This window comes from Lissotriton helveticus, chromosome 3_1 (genome assembly GCF_964261635.1).
Source record: "Lissotriton helveticus chromosome 3_1, aLisHel1.1, whole genome shotgun sequence".
Classification (NCBI taxonomy): Eukaryota; Metazoa; Chordata; class Amphibia; order Caudata; family Salamandridae; genus Lissotriton; species Lissotriton helveticus.
In genome coordinates, this window is record NC_136061.1 from 1,757,405,562 (window position 1) to 1,757,424,914 (window position 19,353).

The 19,353-nt window shown below is 47.6% G+C and overlaps 1 protein-coding gene across 1 annotated transcript in view; it reads right to left on the minus strand.

Annotated features, from left to right (window-relative positions):
- LOC144823769 (membrane-bound glycerophospholipid O-acyltransferase 2-like) overlaps positions 1-18,063 on the minus strand; it is a 212,235-nt gene extending 194,172 nt beyond the window's left edge. Inside the window, exon 1 of the mRNA XM_078682581.1 lies at positions 17,915-18,063. Coding sequence (XP_078538707.1) covers positions 17,915-18,004 — 90 coding nt within the window. The 5' untranslated portion in view covers positions 18,005-18,063. The remainder of the gene's footprint in view (positions 1-17,914) is intronic.
- Positions 18,064-19,353: the final 1,290 nt, after the last annotated feature.

The following is a 19,353-nucleotide window of genomic DNA, read 5'->3' on the forward strand; positions in this document are numbered from 1 at the left end:
TTGACACAGTCCGGGCTGATAATGCTATTTAAAATATTGAAAATACTGCGGGAGCTATTCGGAGCATGGGTAATCTTGTTGGAATAATATGATTGCTTTAGCTCTATGAATCACTTTCTTGTATTCTATCCGTTTTATTTTCCATGCCAGCCTGTCCCTGTCCAAGTACGCCTGTCTCCACTTCCTCTCCGCTTGCCTGCAAACCAGCCTCAGATTTTTTAGGCAGTCCGTGAACCAGGGAGATGAAGGTTTCCCCTGCTCCTATGAATTTTTAAAGGAGCAGTGGAGTCCAAGACTGAGACAATCTTTGAGCAGAGAACGGCATAGTTCGTCTCAATCTGCAGGTCCAGGGAGAAACACTCATCAACCCTGAACACAGGGGTCTCACCCTTTTGCCGGCCAAGGGACTTCCAATCTCTGCTCACATATTCCCTCACAAGGCTAGATGTCCTAATAGCCGAGGTACCTGATTTCAGAAAGAATTTAATTAGGTAATGGTCGGTCCAGGCCATGGGTAGAACATCGCCCACCGTAAGGAGGTTGGTCTCTGAAAAAATCAGGTCGAACCGATGGCCCCCTATATGAGCAACCTGGGAGACTCGCTGGAAAAGGCCAAGGCCCTCACATGAACGGGTCAGATTGTAAAGACCTACGTTCAAGGTGCCATTCAGCCAAAGATTAAAGTCTCCAAGGATTACCAACTGGCTATGTGTAGCAGACATGTCTGTAAGCAGTTCCAGCAGCGACAGCTGCTGGGATGCGGTAAAGACCCCAGGGGGTCAATAGCAAATAATGCCTGTTGGGAGGTGTCTATGTGCGTTCTTGATCGTGAATCCAAATAATTCACAACCATCACATGCATCAAGCTCAAGGACGTGCAAATCCAGAGTGTCTCTAAAAATTACACCCACCCCACCACCCTTCCACCAACCCTAGGTCTATGCCTAATTTTAAAACCTGCCGGGCAGGCATCCTCAGCGTCAACCTCACACTCAGGCACAGTCCATGTTTCCGTCATGCACAGAAAGTCCAGTTCATGGGCATCAAACATCGATTGTATTTCAACCCTATGTTTAGGCAAGGATCTCACGTTTAAAAGCCCACCAACTATAGTGTCATTCCTCAGCAAATCTGACATAGGGAAAGCCGTGTTAGACAGCAGCAGAGACCCCCTGTCAGTACCCTGCTCACCAATATTGGTTAGTTCATCACTGGTGTAGCGTCTGCGATCATCCAGGGTGGCTGGCCCACGCTCCCTCCCCAGAGGGGCAGCATAACTGGCGCTGGGCGCATCCTTGGCGCGGACGGGCACAGACGGGCACAGACGGGCTTGCCTTTGCGTGCCTTTGGCGCGCCAGCGGCGTGCTCGCTGCGCTCGTCCGCTGCGCGGGCGCCTCAGTGTGAGCATTTATAGGAGCCCCGGAGATGTCCAGCCAGGTGATTCAGTAATCACTAGTCTACGACCTCACTTGATCCTCCTCACCCAAGATGGCGGCCAAAGTCCCTTCCTTGCCCCAAACAGTGGCTCCTAATGATCGTTAAGTACAGCTACTTCGAAAAACAACAGCGCGGTAGGCACAATAATTAAAAATTCAACCCCCCACAGTAAAAAGCAAATTAGTGCAACTTACAATAAAATTGGGATAAAATTCTGAACTTAATTTAGAAAGCTATCTGTACTCCCGGCTCACGCCTCAGGAGTCTGGTGGCTGCGCGGGCGCCTCAGTATGAGCATTTATAGGAGCCCCGAAGGTGTCCAGCCAGGTGATTCAGTAATCACTAGTCTGCGACCTCACTTGATCCTCCTCACCCAAGATGGCGGCCAAAGTCCCTAAAGCCGGCCCTGCAGGGAGTTGTCACAGTTAAAAGCGCATCCTCAACCAAGGGACCCTTTTTTCATCACACTTAAAAAACTTAATGCCAAGAACCGTGGACTCTAATGTACCCAGGTGCTTTGGCTGGCAGATGGGGCTGGTAGGGCTAGTCTGCCACACCAGCTCTACTGCCCGTCGGGGTACGGGTCGGGAGGGCAGGTGAAGGCAGGTGAAGCCTGCCGGTTAGGAGGTATTAGTGCCCATGACCGATCCTCAGTGGGTGCGTAGGGCTGCATGGTTTAAGAGGGTCTTGGAAAGGGTGCACTCTGTAATTTGCTCCACGGTTGCACAAAGGTTTTTTGCCACGCAAAGGCATCTGCATTTATGTTACACAGGTGTAATATGTCTTGGTGTTAAATATGAAATAAATGCAATGGTTGTGCGGTGTGCTGAGCACTCCTTGCACCTTGGCGGCCTTTGGGCTTCAGCAGGAATTACTGGAGTCTTTGGGTATGCTACATGGCTGCTTTTTCCTGTGATGCACACTGAAATGCACAATATAGGTCCGAGCTGCTCCTAACGCTCCCCAGCCCCTCATGGTGGCTCCACAGCACCCTAGTTGCTTCCTTCATTTTCAACCTTCTTAACTCTGCATTTTATGAGTATGAACATCATACGCTGTGCGTGAGAAAGCTAACCTCCATTGCCAAAGTTGTAGGTAGGCACTTTAAGCTAGTTCTGTCCATTGCGGCCTGCAGCTCTAGGGATGGTATTTTTTGTAGTTTCATTGTGATCAGTCTAGCTGTAGACCTACAAGTCCCAGCATGCATAGCGAAGCTGACTAAAAACAGTACTGGGTGCAAAAGGGCCAGTAAAGAACTATTAATGAAGCACAGGGGTGTAGGAGACACTATGGGCCTCATTTATGAGAAATGACGCATCGCTGCGTGAAAGCAGCTATGCATCACTTCTCAGTGCGCACTCCTTGCGACATACCTGCTGCGGCATATTTAATGTATGACGCATTATGTCGCAAGGAGATACAGATACGTCAGTATTTCTGACGTATGTGTAAGTTCAAAAGTGACGCATTGCTGGAGTGTGTCACAAAAGTGACGCAACTCCAGCAATGCGTTCTTTCACATGGGGCAAGCCCCATGTGAAAGGGCCTGCGTCAGTCTTACGCCTGCTGTGAGGCAGGCACAAGATTTTGACGCAACGGCGTCCTAGAAGTGACGCAGTGAAATCTCATAGATTTCATTGCGTCACTTCTACTAAGCTTTTTGCGGGGGAACGCCCCTTCTGCATACATTATACCTGACGCAGGTATAATGTAGCGCAGGGGTTTACAAAGTGACGCATCTGCTTAGGTGCGTCACTTTGTAAATAGTGCGCAACAGGAGGCATGTTTTACGCCGCTAATGCGTCACAAAAAGTGACGCATCGGAAGCGCAAAACTGACGCAAGGCCTCATAAATGAGGCCCTAAATTTATTGGTGGGACAGGGTCCGTCTCCGGTCCCAATAAAAACTGTCAGTCTTCTTCACATCGCTGGCTCCGACAAACATGTACAATCAAGGAGTTTTGAAGTGAAATAGTGATATTGAAATGAATTATTTTTTATACAAAGGTCAGGTGCGGTTTTATCAAACACAGCCTAATGTACGGTAGCTCATGGACTCAAGGCATAGGCCAAACGCAACCTGGAGGTCACGGTTTGAATTTCTGCAGGATCTGATTTTCATCCTTTGAAGGTTCATAGCATGAGTGCTACTAGGTTGGTATAATATTAACCCCCTGTAATTTTCTGTTCTATTTGGCAGTCAGAACATGGCTGGAAGCGATTCATAAGGAGGGACAGGACTCTTTATGTTTGCAGTTTTATATAGCGGGAACTTGACCCCAAAGAAATTGGAGACCTATACATGAGCACCAGTTACATTACACAAGACAAATCCGTACTTACTAGGAACTGCATACCCCTGTGATCTTGACTTACATTACACAAGATCACATTAATTTTGTTTCTTTTTTTAGGCACAAGAAGATTAAGTTATATGCTCAGAATCACATCCTGGTTCCCCAGTTCCAAAGTTGACATCTCTGGCCATAATGCCACATCCTCTCTCTTAGACAAAACACAACAAAAGGTATTTTGAGAAACAGGTAGCTCTCCTAACTGGATTTATGGCCAGCAGAATACATCTAACTCGCCTAACTGCACGCTGATATTCCAAATGTATTGACTCTAAGTGATCTCAAGTGGTTGAAAAGACTTGTTGGATATTAAACAAAACGCACTAAATGTGGCTCAAAGTAGAGAGGCAATAGGAGCTCAGAGAGACCCCTCAAATATGTGTCTGAGTTTTACATGGAGTTGGGAGCCTTGAAATAGATAAATCTCAGTAGCGGCTCCTGGAGGGAGTGCTGCCGGGTGGGGCAGGGAAGGAGCAGGGTGGGGGGTAGTAAACTACAGCATATGGCCGAACAGAGGTAAGTAAACAAATAAATAAATTAAACAAATTTCATTGCGCGCGCTCCATTGCCAAGTGGGATGCAGTGCGTGCAACGAAATTTGTTTTATTTATTTACTTACCTCTGTTTGGCTGTACTCTGTAGTTTACTACCCCCCACCCTGCTCCTCCCCGCCCCTCAGCACTCCTTCCAGGAGCCGCTACTGATTATATCTTCTCCCTTATATGGTCTTTTTTCCTTACAGTCTTGGGTAATCAGGGAAGGCAGCACCTCATGTAGCTCACAAACCTGCAGCAAATGGAATGGGGCAGTCAGGCCTGTGCACCATGAAGTGGAGCAGTCAGGAAAGGAGGGGCAGTGTATCATGCCACCATGGTGTGTGTTGGGAAGAAGTGAGGTTGTTTGGGCCCATCTGCTTGTTCTTTTCAAGGGTTGCAGAAGATCAGTGAGGCCAGGCCTGGGCATCTGTAGACATAAAATGTATGTGCCTTGCTGGGGCTGCTGATGTGCAATGGGAGGCCCAGGGAAGGTGTAGGGTAGAAAGTGTCTGGTGTTCTCTGGTTCTGACAAAATAGGGGGCAATCCCTTTGTAGTCACATCTCTGACCCTGCCGCCACATTGTACTCAGGATCACAGTTACCATAATTTTCATATACACAAAATTCAATCTCTGTCTCTTTGTGGGGGTGTGAGAAAGTGCCATCTTTTTTGCATGGTATTCCCTCACTTTTTGCTGAATTGCTGATGTGCTTTGACTGAGTGTGCCCTGGGCTCCTGCCAATCAGGTGCCCAGGGCCTGTGTTCCTTCCCTTAAATTGTATTGAAGCTTAAACCCAATTGGCATCTCTTGCCACGTGTCAGCACCTGGTAAATTGTACCCCATGTACCCAGGACATTGTGACCAGAGAAGACCCCTAAGGGCTACAGCACTTATTGTGCCACCCTTAGGGGCCCTGCACCCTGACACCCACACCATGCTTTTGCAGACTGAGTGTCCTGGTGCAGACCTAAAACAAAGAGTCAACATGGCACACATTGCTGTGTGCCATGCCCACAAACCCACTGCCCTGGCATACATCAGTCACCCCTCTAGCTGGGTGTCCTATGCCAGTGATGTGGGCACAGGTGCATGAGCCCTGTGCCCCTACAGTACCCAGGACCATTCCTGGGCACTGTAAGTGCAGTGATGTCATCAAGAGTATATGGTGCTGGAAGGTTGTCATTACGAACTCCACAGCACCATAATGGCTACACTGAAGACTGACACGTTTGATATCAAACTTCTCAGCACATTAAACCCACACTGATGCCAGTGTGGGATTTAATGTAAAATGCACTACAGAGGGCATCTGAGAGATGCCCCCTGAAACCTAACCTACAATCCACATCTGGTCTGAGAGGCTGCCTAGGCTGCCACACAGCAGACATGTTGCTGGACCCCTGGGTGGAGAGCCCCTGCTCTCCTGGGCCTGCAACAATGCACATCCTCGGCGAGGTGCTAGGCCTCCTCCCCCAGGATGGGCTGTGGGAAGCTTCAAAGCCATACCGCCTTTGTGAGCTTCTCCAGACCACTTGCTGTACTCAGAAACTGGCCACCACCAGTTCTGACCTCAACTCTGGTGGAAAGACTGGCAGGAAATCCTACGTGAGGAAAGGGGGCATGCCAGCCTGTGCCAACTCCACCCCTCAGGTGAGAGAGGCGAGGTGAAGCATAACTCCGGCCATCTTGAAGATGGGGAGCCCTGCCCCATCAGAGATAGAATCCTGCCCCCCTCCCACATAAGAGAAGCAGGATAGGGGGTGTACTCACCCCAGGACAGGGACTTATTGGTCCCTGCCCTTCCCCTGCATGTAATGCCCCTAAATGTAGTATTTAGGGGCACCCTGAACCTTCCTTCCTCAGATTCCGATTTTGAAACAAGAAAGAAGACCAAGAAGTAGAAGACCTGCTGGGCAGCTGCTGACAAGAGGACGACACCAACTGACATGGCCCCGGCCCTACAGGCTTGTTGATCCTTGAACCTGCTCCTGCTGAATTTCAGCGTCTCCTGCGGACAGCAACCTCAAGAACCCCAGAGGACCTGCCTGTCTTGACCCTCTTAGAGACTTGGACTCCCACAAGCAGTGGCTCTGCTCAAACAGCAATACCCCTGGTGCCAGCCAGGAACCGTGAATCCAGCCCACTCTGCACCCGCCGAGCCCGGCCTGTGCCCAAGTGGATAAAGATCCTGAGGACGTCCCCCTGGCGATTCTGACCTCGAATCCAGAGCCCACGGACCCTCCTCGACGACCCAGGCGACACCTGCAGACTCAGAACCAGGGACTTCTCCTACCGCGACTAGCATAGGGTAAGATTTTCCGATGTCCAAAAACACCCCTGCACCCGGTGCCCCCCGACCTCCTGTACCCAACTCCGGGGTGCCTACCTACCCTTCAAGATCCCAACTTACCCCTCGAAGTGTTGGCTGCTCCAGACGATCCACCGTCCCCGAGCCTGGAGCCTTTGTTCCCTTTTCAAGACCTCCATTGAATAACATTGAGCGCCCGACGGCTCAAAAGCACCCTGCACCAAGCCGCCCGAGTGCCCTTGGCAGTGCAATCCTTGTCCTATCCTACTTCCTCATTTGCTCTGAGCAAGTGACCAGGAGCCCAGCTCCCACAGCCGCGTGGCCTGTTAGCCAGCAGCCACCAACCGAAGGCCCCCTGCCTCTCATTGGTGGAGAAGCGTGGCTCAATGGTTAGAGCGGCAGACCCTGATGCAGAGGTCTTGCCTGGGACCAGGGTTCAATTCCCACCTCGGCGGCTCTTGAACTCATTTTCCCCAGACCTGATAATTCTCGCCTCGGTGCCTAGTCTAATCATGGGTCACACTCTGTGACTCTGGGCAATAGCTTGCTTAATCTCCACAACGGCCCCAGCAGCGCTTGGATGCCTGGCTTCACCTTGGGGGTGCCCAGGAGTGGACATTTCACAGGAAAGCCAGGACGGGTTCCACAGCGGTATGAATACAGCGCTACGAGGCCTCCGGGTAGAAGTGCGCTATATAAATACTATACATTTACATAACATTGGGCCTAACTACCTCTGCACCCAGCTGCCCCTGTGCTGCTGAGGGTGTATCAACTGTACCTACCTGACCCTTGGAAACCCCTGAGTCTATGCCCAGAACCTTAACTCCGCCAGTCGAGTACTTACCTAAAAGCCGATAACTCACTTTTCTTCCATAGGCTAACATCGACTGGTTCCACTTGGAAATTCTTCTAAGTGTGGAGTTTTGGAACTTTAAAATATTCACCTAAAATCAGCCGAACAACGAATTCCAATTTACTCCCCTGTTATCAGGAGAGACCTCAGTGCTGCACCTTTTAGCACAGCACAAACCCTGAAAAGTAATTTTAACCGTACTTACAAGTAACCTGAATTTTCTTCCATAGGAAACCATTGACTGTTTTTCTGTGAAATTTCTTCTGTCGATTTTTGCAAACTACAAATATTCCTTAAAAATCGTACCAACTACCAAAACGTAATTACTTACCTGTTTTAGATAGAGGTCCCAGTGCTGAACCTAGGAGTCAAGTACTGGATTACAAAAGTAACGTGAACATACTTTACCTCCGTTATATATAAAGGGTCCCAGACCAGAACACAGTTCTTGATTTTGAACACACACTATTTAAATGAATTTTTGAAACACACACTAAATGAAGGTGAACAGTGTTTTTAATTCACTGTACCAAGTAAACAATGAATGTTGAAAAATCAGACATTAAATATACATGATTCAATGCGCCCACAAAAGGAGGGGGAGAGGGGAGGTGCAGGAAGGGGGATGTATTTCACTAGATTTTACATCACTAGTTAACATTCAGGAACAACAACATAATACATAGTTCAAAACATAATTCCACATACATGAAAGGCATGGAACATGACATATATCATAGCAAAAAGTTCTTGGGGAGATACTCCTATAATGATCAGTATATCAAACTGGGGTTAGGAGTTCCTTATTGTAAGGTGTAGATGTCTACGTTTCGACCCCGATGGTGTAGGACAGTGGATCCTTACTGCGTGGGTCTTCGTCAGGACGTGATAGGTGAAGGGGAAAGAAGGGGCGTTTAACTCTGCGCAAAAGAATAATAATAATTGTTACTCAACCGGTCTCAAATGAGTCCCGACACAACTACACAAAGGAGGACCATAGAGTCCATTTTTTAAAAAACAAAAATCAAAAGATCAAAAGAAAGGAAATGGTAGGAGGTTCATACCAAGTGAGAAATACTGGGTGGGCTAAAAGCTAAATAGTTATCTCATGCCACAGATCAACAAAAGAACTGCCATATGTGACTAAACACCTAAAAAGCTTTTTTACCACTGTGACCCAATGAAACAGGTAGGATTAAACTGGAAAAGACTCTTACACGTCAGGGCATTAAATACCTTCGTCAGATAAATTATGCACAAAAAGGGTTGGGCTACCACGTGTGCAGTCAAGATCTACCGTATGCTGAACAGAATTAAAAATCACATTTGTAAGCAAAACCCAAATGGGTGTTCAGACTAAAGTGAGGCTACATAGATAAAGGCCCTACCTCGTTGTAAGCACCGTTGTAAGCACCACGTGTTAAGTCAGGGATCAAAATGATTACCGGCCGCATCTAAAGGCAACGGTAAACAGCGTGTCAGTAGCACAGTCACATTCTCCGAAGAATCCATGAAGACTCAACAGCTCAAAACTCACCAGTGTGGGTTGTACACCGTGCTGAGCCGGCTCTTTATCCACAAATTAATTAACACACGTTGTCAAGCTTGGCTCCGCATTATTGCACTGCAAAAAACATTGATAGGCATCTTAGGAAAACGCCCAGCGTTTTTGGAAATAACACAGTGTTTTAAAAGTACGCCTTGCTGCTCCCAGCCAGGGGGAAGACTCACCCGCATTAGCGTTTGAAGGGCCAACCAGCCTTATTCCAAAAAGAGACCTTTTTTCAATTGGGGCGCGTTGTCACAAAAGCGTCTGCAGAAAACAAATCTGCAATATACAAGGTGAAAAAGCTACTTAAGGAAAAAGCCCAGCGTTAAAAAATACGCGATGGCTGCTCCCAGCCAAGGGGGAGACTCACCCGCAATATTGTGGAAGAAGCCAAACCGGGATATTTTATCTCCGACCAAATCAGGGAAAGCCTCGATGATATTTACAAGCCGCGTGTCACCATCTGTAGAGACACGGAGAAAAAGACACTTAAACAGCCGCCCTTCGACTGACAAAAACGCACGATTACAGAACGCCAGGAGGGAGACCAAAAGGCAGAGACTCACCCGCGCTGCTGACGGAAAATTCCGATAGTGGTGCCTGCGCGCCGCGTCTCCTGGAAACAGGAAGCGTTGCCCCGGGAGACCGAGTTATTTACTATCATGTGAAGACAGACTCGGGTCAGACTCATAAAAGCTTCATTTGAGCGGGGATTTCATCAGGAAAAATAAACTCAATCAATGCTAGCGAGAACAGCCAAGGTCAGGAATTAATGAGCATGTATACATCTAAATTTATACAGTACATCGGTTAGGGCCCATTGGCAAAAACGTGATACTAGCACTGGACCTACCACGCAGGGCGGTCAAAAGGGCTACTCACTCCCTGCAATCCCACCTTGTTAAGAAGTGAAAAAACATTCTTGAAGCCCATACAGATTCATCTCACCCACCGGAGGGTCCGCATATATTATAAATGTCAGACATGCCAGACTGGTGACAGGGGGCGTCAAAAAAGCCGCTGTACATACCTAAATAGGTAATTAAATGGCGCAAACCTACCTAGCAAGGCGGTTAAAGCGCTCTATTATTGAAATTGAAACATACAGGTACATTGCACATTTGTAAGACAAATACTGCTTATTGGGTAGACATACCATTGTATATCCCTAGGCCATTGATGTACTTGCGCGAACCTGCCAGGCACGGTGGTTAAGGCGCTATGTAGCCCAAGGGTAACATTTAGAAGCAAAAGACACATATTTGAAACATCTTAATCCACAACTAAATGTTGAGGCACATTGATGAAGCATACTAGCAAAGATATTTCATAGAGTAGCCATTTGGGCGAAACTGCTTTCGGACTCATTAAGACCCCCTCGCACAGAGTCAAAGAACCGGATCCATTTAATTTCTCTCATATTCAGAATGGGTTCAATGCTCCCACCCCTCGGACCCAGTTTGGCCTGCTCCAAAACTAACCACCTCAAACTCTCTGGTGGATGGCTCTTTTCATTACAATGTTCCACCAGGGGTGCGCCTGCAACCTTGCATCTCACCCGGCTGCAGTGTTGGAAAAAACGCACTTTGGCTCGTTGCTGGGTTTGACCCACATAGATCAATTCACAGGGGCATATAATGCAGTATATTACGTCGGTCGAATTGCAATTCGTGTGCGATTTTAGTGGTACTTGATGTTGACCGTGGCTAAAGACCTTAGTTTGGATTGTCGCAGGGCATGCTTTGCATGAGCCGCATCGGTAATGGCCCACAATGGGGGGCAGGTTCCACATGGTTGTGATGGTAGGTGCATCTTTGGTCGGCAGGAAGGAGCGAACCACAACGTCCCGAATGTTCTTAGCCTTCTTAAAGGCATGAAGGGGCAATGAGTTACACCCAAGATCTTCTGATATCAAATTCCAATATTTATTGATGGTTTTTTTCACCTCATTGCTCCTTGTGGAGAAAGTTGTCACACAGATGAGACGCTCCTCCTGGTTCACCAGTTCTCCACAAGGAGCAATGAGGTGAAAAAAACCATCAATAAATATTGGAATTTGATATCAGAAGATCTTGGGTGTAACTCATTGCCCCTTCATGCCTTTAAGAAGGCTAAGAACATTCGGGACGTTGTGGTTCGCTCCTTCCTGCCGACCAAAGATGCACCTACCATCACAACCATGTGGAACCTGCCCCCCATTGTGGGCCATTACCGATGCGGCTCATGCAAAGCATGCCCTGCGACAATCCAAACTAAGGTCTTTAGCCACGGTCAACATCAAGTACCACTAAAATCGCACACGAATTGCAATTCGACCGACGTAATATACTGCATTATATGCCCCTGTGAATTGATCTATGTGGGTCAAACCCAGCAACGAGCCAAAGTGCGTTTTTTCCAACACTGCAGCCGGGTGAGATGCAAGGTTGCAGGCGCACCCCTGGTGGAACATTGTAATGAAAAGAGCCATCCACCAGAGAGTTTGAGGTGGTTAGTTTTGGAGCAGGCCAAACTGGGTCCGAGGGGTGGGAGCATTGAACCCATTCTGAATATGAGAGAAATTAAATGGATCCGGTTCTTTGACTCTGTGCGAGGGGGTCTTAATGAGTCCGAAAGCAGTTTCGCCCAAATGGCTACTCTATGAAATATCTTTGCTAGTATGCTTCATCAATGTGCCTCAACATTTAGTTGTGGATTAAGATGTTTCAAATATGTGTCTTTTGCTTCTAAATGTTACCCTTGGGCTACATAGCGCCTTAACCACCGTGCCTGGCAGGTTCGCGCAAGTACATCAATGGCCTAGGGATATACAATGGTATGTCTACCCAATAAGCAGTATTTGTCTTACAAATGTGCAATGTACCTGTATGTTTCAATTTCAATAATAGAGCGCTTTAACCGCCTTGCTAGGTAGGTTTGCGCCATTTAATTACCTATTTAGGTATGTACAGCGGCTTTTTTGACGCCCCCTGTCACCAGTCTGGCATGTCTGACATTTATAATATATGCGGACCCTCCGGTGGGTGAGATGAATCTGTATGGGCTTCAAGAATGTTTTTTCACTTCTTAACAAGGTGGGATTGCAGGGAGTGAGTAGCCCTTTTGACCGCCCTGCGTGGTAGGTCCAGTGCTAGTATCACGTTTTTGCCAATGGGCCCTAACCGATGTACTGTATAAATTTAGATGTATACATGCTCATTAATTCCTGACCTTGGCTGTTCTCGCTAGCATTGATTGAGTTTATTTTTCCTGATGAAATCCCCGCTCAAATGAAGCTTTTATGAGTCTGACCCGAGTCTGTCTTCACATGATAGTAAATAACTCGGTCTCCCGGGGCAACGCTTCCTGTTTCCAGGAGACGCGGCGCGCAGGCACCACTATCGGAATTTTCCGTCAGCAGCGCGGGTGAGTCTCTGCCTTTTGGTCTCCCTCCTGGCGTTCTGTAATCGTGCGTTTTTGTCAGTCGAAGGGCGGCTGTTTAAGTGTCTTTTTCTCCGTGTCTCTACAGATGGTGACACGCGGCTTGTAAATATCATCGAGGCTTTCCCTGATTTGGTCGGAGATAAAATATCCCGGTTTGGCTTCTTCCACAATATTGCGGGTGAGTCTCCCCCTTGGCTGGGAGCAGCCATCGCGTATTTTTTAACGCTGGGCTTTTTCCTTAAGTAGCTTTTTCACCTTGTATATTGCAGATTTGTTTTCTGCAGACGCTTTTGTGACAACGCGCCCCAATTGAAAAAAGGTCTCTTTTTGGAATAAGGCTGGTTGGCCCTTCAAACGCTAATGCGGGTGAGTCTTCCCCCTGGCTGGGAGCAGCAAGGCGTACTTTTAAAACACTGTGTTATTTCCAAAAACGCTGGGCGTTTTCCTAAGATGCCTATCAATGTTTTTTGCAGTGCAATAATGCGGAGCCAAGCTTGACAACGTGTGTTAATTAATTTGTGGATAAAGAGCCGGCTCAGCACGGTGTACAACCCACACTGGTGAGTTTTGAGCTGTTGAGTCTTCATGGATTCTTCGGAGAATGTGACTGTGCTACTGACACGCTGTTTACCGTTGCCTTTAGATGCGGCCGGTAATCATTTTGATCCCTGACTTAACACGTGGTGCTTACAACGGTGCTTACAACGAGGTAGGGCCTTTATCTATGTAGCCTCACTTTAGTCTGAACACCCATTTGGGTTTTGCTTACAAATGTGATTTTTAATTCTGTTCAGCATACGGTAGATCTTGACTGCACACGTGGTAGCCCAACCCTTTTTGTGCATAATTTATCTGACGAAGGTATTTAATGCCCTGACGTGTAAGAGTCTTTTCCAGTTTAATCCTACCTGTTTCATTGGGTCACAGTGGTAAAAAAGCTTTTTAGGTGTTTAGTCACATATGGCAGTTCTTTTGTTGATCTGTGGCATGAGATAACTATTTAGCTTTTAGCCCACCCAGTATTTCTCACTTGGTATGAACCTCCTACCATTTCCTTTCTTTTGATCTTTTGATTTTTGTTTTTTAAAAAATGGACTCTATGGTCCTCCTTTGTGTAGTTGTGTCGGGACTCATTTGAGACCGGTTGAGTAACAATTATTATTATTCTTTTGCGCAGAGTTAAACGCCCCTTCTTTCCCCTTCACCTATCACGTCCTGACGAAGACCCACGCAGTAAGGATCCACTGTCCTACACCATCGGGGTCGAAACGTAGACATCTACACCTTACAATAAGGAACTCCTAACCCCAGTTTGATATACTGATCATTATAGGAGTATCTCCCCAAGAACTTTTTGCTATGATATATGTCATGTTCCATGCCTTTCATGTATGTGGAATTATGTTTTGAACTATGTATTATGTTGTTGTTCCTGAATGTTAACTAGTGATGTAAAATCTAGTGAAATACATCCCCCTTCCTGCACCTCCCCTCTCCCCCTCCTTTTGTGGGCGCATTGAATCATGTATATTTAATGTCTGATTTTTCAACATTCATTGTTTACTTGGTACAGTGAATTAAAAACACTGTTCACCTTCATTTAGTGTGTGTTTCAAAAATTCATTTAAATAGTGTGTGTTCAAAATCAAGAACTGTGTTCTGGTCTGGGACCCTTTATATATAACGCTATTGATCACCCAGGTCCCACTGACCACATGGGTACAACCCCCCCTTGTATAACATACTTTACCTCCAACTTGAATTTCCTTCCATAGGATAACATTGGTAATTTCAACTGAGAAAGTTTCTGTCAACTTTTAAAATACAATAATATTCCTTAAAAATGACTACTGTAACCAAAACGCTTTTACGTAACTCTTTACAGCTCATGTCCCGGGACGAATCTAGGATCCAGTCCTGTGATTAGAAAAGTAATCTACAAAGTAATTAATTGCATTTAACCAGAAATTCCCATTGAGCTCAATGTTGCATTGTGTTGGAAATTGTGTTGCCTATTGCAACAAACTGTAACTATTGCATTCAAAAAGTCTATTGTCTATTTGAAAAGTGCTTAACTAAAGTAACTCATCCTGAGAAAGTCTATTTTGATACCTTGTTGGTTCTAAAATAAAACAACTATATCTTTTGATACAAAATCATTGGCCTAGAGTTCAGTTCTTTAGTGTGTGAGACCATTTGCTCAGTGTGTACTGCGAATGCTTTACACTGTCCTCTCGTACTGCCTTATTGCTCGACCAAGCTACCACTTTAGAGAGTAAGGTTATATCTAACTTTAGCCTCTGCCAAACCTCTGGGAACTGGGGACTCTATACACCCTGTACCCTACTTTGGTCCAGTATATATAGAGCCACTTTCCTACAGGGGGACCTCTGTGACAGCAACCTCAATGTGCGATCTGCAAGGCAGTCATAATTACAAGAGGCTGGGACAGAAAACAGGCCTGGGCGCCAAAATTAAAGTGGCCCAAGTAGCGAATCAGGTAACTAAAAAAGTGGCCCACTTTTGCAAATTGCTGCAGGACTGCACTTGTAAAAAAACATTGCATATATTATGCAAGGTATGGCCAGGGCCGCAGGAATTATGTGGCAGGAAAGGGCCAAAATATGTAGCAGAGTTCAGTAACATATGTGGCATGAAAAAGCAAATTATGCAGCGTAATGCCGCACATTTTGCAATGGTATTTCATTTTTTTGACATTTTACAATTCTTAACAGTGTCCGAGCATTGGTTGTAGATCATTAGTACCAGGTTGATATCCAAATACAGCAATATGCAACAGAAAGGGGACCAGACAATTTTTGCAGGGCCTTACTGTGCAGCAACACATGCTGCTGCGTTTTTAGTAACTTTTGAACCGAACCGTCTGAGCTACAAGCAATATTTTTCCCCTTAAAATCTGCAGATTGTGCAACAGATGATGGATTATCTGGCAAATGTATAATTATTTGAAAAACGCTGTGGCTCCACCACTGCATAATTCCAGTGGCCATGGGTATTGCAGACCGCATGCATATGTGCTTGGCGCAGGTAATGTTTGTGGTAATATCAGGGAAATCAATAGTAAAGCCAGCCCACCAGACAATAAAACTTGCTCACAAACAGCCATAAAACCAGCCAAACACCAACCTGTTGCGCCGCTAGATTGCCCTGCGTGCCAGCCTTACCCTCCCAACACACCGAAGCAGGAAGCCCTTACTATTAAACTGCAGGACATAAAAACTCCCAGTTTCACTAGTTTGGTTTGAACGTGTATTTTTTCTCAAAAAGGAGTACATGATCAAACATTGTATCTGTTTGATAAACACGAAATGCTTTCTTGGGGGCCTCTTGGTGCACTAAAGTAACTGACAGCCTAGACTGCAGTTGCCCCAAGGCACAGCAAACACGTTGCTCGGGGCATGTGTTGACAAAGCAGTTCCATTAAGTGGCAAACCTGCTTTAAACAGGTGTGGAGCAGGTTTGCTTTCCCATGTATTTCCGTATTTGAGGTGAGTTGTATAAAAAAGATGCATCACCTTATCACAGAAGAAATCAATTAGCCCCCAGCACCTCCCTTTGCCAGGAGGGTGTGAACTCCTACACAGAGGCAGGGCAGAGGCCTCCCTGCTGGGCCCTTGGCCCAGGGTAGGAGGAGACGCATTCTATGGAGAATGACAATGGGCTAAATGGGGACCCTGCCCCGAACCTGAAAAACAACATCCTACATCTGACCTCGGGAATTAGTCCTTGGGCACCAGGGAATAAATCCGACCCTGGCTGAAGGCCGGTCAGCAGGTCGAAAGCAGCAACCAGGGCCGTCATCCGATGCGGATGTCAACATGGGAGTGCGTAGGAGTTTTTATGTCCCCCGAAAACTTCTCCCCCGTGTCCCCTCCACTCCAAAATCTAGGGGAGGGAGTGCGGGGAGTGATAGATCCCTTACACTTCCTATTCCTATCAACGTAGGAAGTCAGAGCAGTCACAACAGACACACATGGCCATACACGAGCAGTCACCGAGCAGGAGCTCACACAGACGTGCAGGCGCACACAAACTGGCGGTGTTACCAGCAGCATCGAAGACTGACAGCCCGTCTGGACTTCATGAAAAAATAGTATTAGACAGAGGGCGTCTTAGAGATACTCACAGGGTCTCGAGGAGACCCACCCATAGGTCCCCGACAGACGCTCGTAGTCTTTACGGTCTATGGGGGCGGGCATTTCTAGTGTCCTGCGGATCCTGCTTTGGAGGTTTTTATGGGATGGGGAAAGAGAAGAACAACCCCCCTCCCCCCTTCTTTTTTTTTAAAATTCAGTTTTGGTACATGCACTCTTCATGACCGCTGGGTTTGCCCTAGTTGCCTCCAAGTTATGAGCACGAGGGGCAAATATTAGTGTGTCCCGACCATTCAATCATTGGCCTCTATTTAGAAACAAGACCCCCCCCCCCCCGCCCCCCCACACACACACATTCTTCGGACAGGAAAGTCGCGCCATTTCCAGGGAATTGAAAGGTTAAGAGACAGAGACGACCGCAGACATGACGCCGTGCCAGCCCCTCCGCCTCGCCTCCTCCTGCTCTTCCTCTTTTCACCTCACCTGGTCGTGCCCGCAAGAACTTTATCTATTTTGGGAGTCGCTGGGACGCAACCCTCCGCGCTGCCAGCTGTTCCTCAATGCCCCTCCCTTGCCTACATGTTTGTTGTCCCTGGCCCTTCGGATTGTGGCAAGCCCTCAGCCCAACCTCCTATCTTCTCTCATTTGACCAGCCCTCTGCCTACCATCCTACCCACTCTCACGTGACAACCCCTCCAGAACCCAGTTTGTCCGCCCAGGTTCCCAGTCACGTAGCAAGGGTGACATGAACTATAGCTTAAGTGAAGAACAATGGTCCTCTCAAATCACTATTTCACACAGCATTTTTGTTGGGGGGGGGGGGAGGGAGTTATATAGCGCTAACTCAACCTGAAGGTATCAGAGCGCTTTACGTATGATCACCAGTTGCTTTAAACACGTACACACTAATTTTGTTATGCACAGGCAGATTAAGTGATTTGCTCAGAATCATAGGCTGTTGAGCGTCCCTGCCGAGACTCGAACTCTGTTCTACAGCTTCGAGCTCGATCGCTGTAGCCGTTAGGCCATATCCTTGCATGGTAGGGGCATGAAACGCCCCCGGTACTCCTGGGTCCCGGTGCTACTGCAGCTGCTGCGCCATTGATGGCTACGCTATGCAGTTGTATCAAGATGTTGCCCCATCCCGTACTTGAACACTCAGCAGAGGGCACTGTGGTGCCCACAATTCCGACCGGCCCCCGGGTACACCCCCTGATGGCCCTCCTCATCCGCCCCCTCCAGAGGGAGTCCTGTTTGCCTCACCTGCACCTGCCCCTAGAAGTCGAGGCTTTTAAACCCCCCAAAACACTTGTGCCCCACCCCACCCTCCTCACCTGCTTGTCGGGCAGCCCTCTAAATTCCCGCACCAGGGCCAGCAGCATTCCCGGCCCCTCCATCTCGGCGGCGGTACCCGAGCTCCCCATGGCTTCGCTGTGCGCTCCACGGCCGAGATAAGGCGAGGAGTGACGCACCACACCTGGCAGCCGCGGACGGCACACCCTGGCCCAGCCCCCGCATCCCAGAGCACCCCGGACACCGCCCAGGGTACCTGTGGACAGGGCAAGGGCAGGGCGGGCGCAGTACGGGCGGACGCAGGGCACGACACGCCCCCTTCCTGCACAGCACAGACGGAAAAAAGTTCAAGCCTCTTTCAGACACGGAGCAGGCCAAGCTTCATTCACAAATACAGGCAACCAGGACAACAGCAGCTACACCCTCGGAAAGGTTACTCGGAGCCAGAAACAGCAGCAATGCAAGAGATTCGCTCACACAAGGAACAAGTAAAGGACATGCACCAGCAGCAATGCCACCAGATCATTTTATCACATACAACATACAGGGCCACTGGAATTATGCAGTATGAGAGGGCCAAATTATACGACAAGAAAATGCAAATTATGCGGCACATTTGGAATAGTATTTATCCATTATTTTGTCATTTTTAAAATTGTTAACACTGTCTGGTCATTGGCTGCAACTCACTAGTACCAGTTTAACACCTAAACACAGCAATACGCTACCGAAAGGTGACCAGCAAACCTTTGCAATGAGACTTTCTCTACACAGCAATGTGTCGCTACGTTTTTAGTAAATTTGAACCGTTTGAGCTAGAAACACGTTTTTTTGTTTAAAATCTGCAGATTTTGCAGCAGGTGATGGATTGTGGCAAATCTATAATTATGCAAAAATTGCCGCAGCCGCACAATCCCAGAATTCCAGTAGCCCTAGTTATATGTGGGCAAGCCTAGCAAGGCTTGAGCCTGGCTCAGATCGGATGCCTGACTTGAGAGGGCATGAGGTGGGGGGAGGAGCGTGTGCATGGCAAGTGGCTTGATAGTCAAAAAAGAGCTATACTGGCTTAGACTTTTCCCTTTTCCTGCCTTACTGGCCGGACTGGAAACCAAAAACAGCCCTGGCAATTTTAGAGGACCAGCCCCCATCTGCTTTTGTTACTGGGGGCTGATATAGAAGCACCGCGGCAAAACCGTCCCCCAGTAGCAACAAGCATTGGCATAGCCAATAGGTCTCGCCTTCGGGACCTTGTAAGTGTTTAGTTATCTAGCAACAACATCTTGGTGCAACTACATCAAGTATTGCATGGCTAAACACTTATAAGGTCCCAAAGGCGAGACCTATTGGCTATGCCACTGCTTGTTTTGAGTGAGTGGCTCGTGCAGGTACGCCACTGTGAGGTAGAGATTCTGCGTGTGCTTTTACAGGAGCCCCTGTGACATTGCGCCTCTTCAAAATGTATCTTGGGTCTGGTGTAATA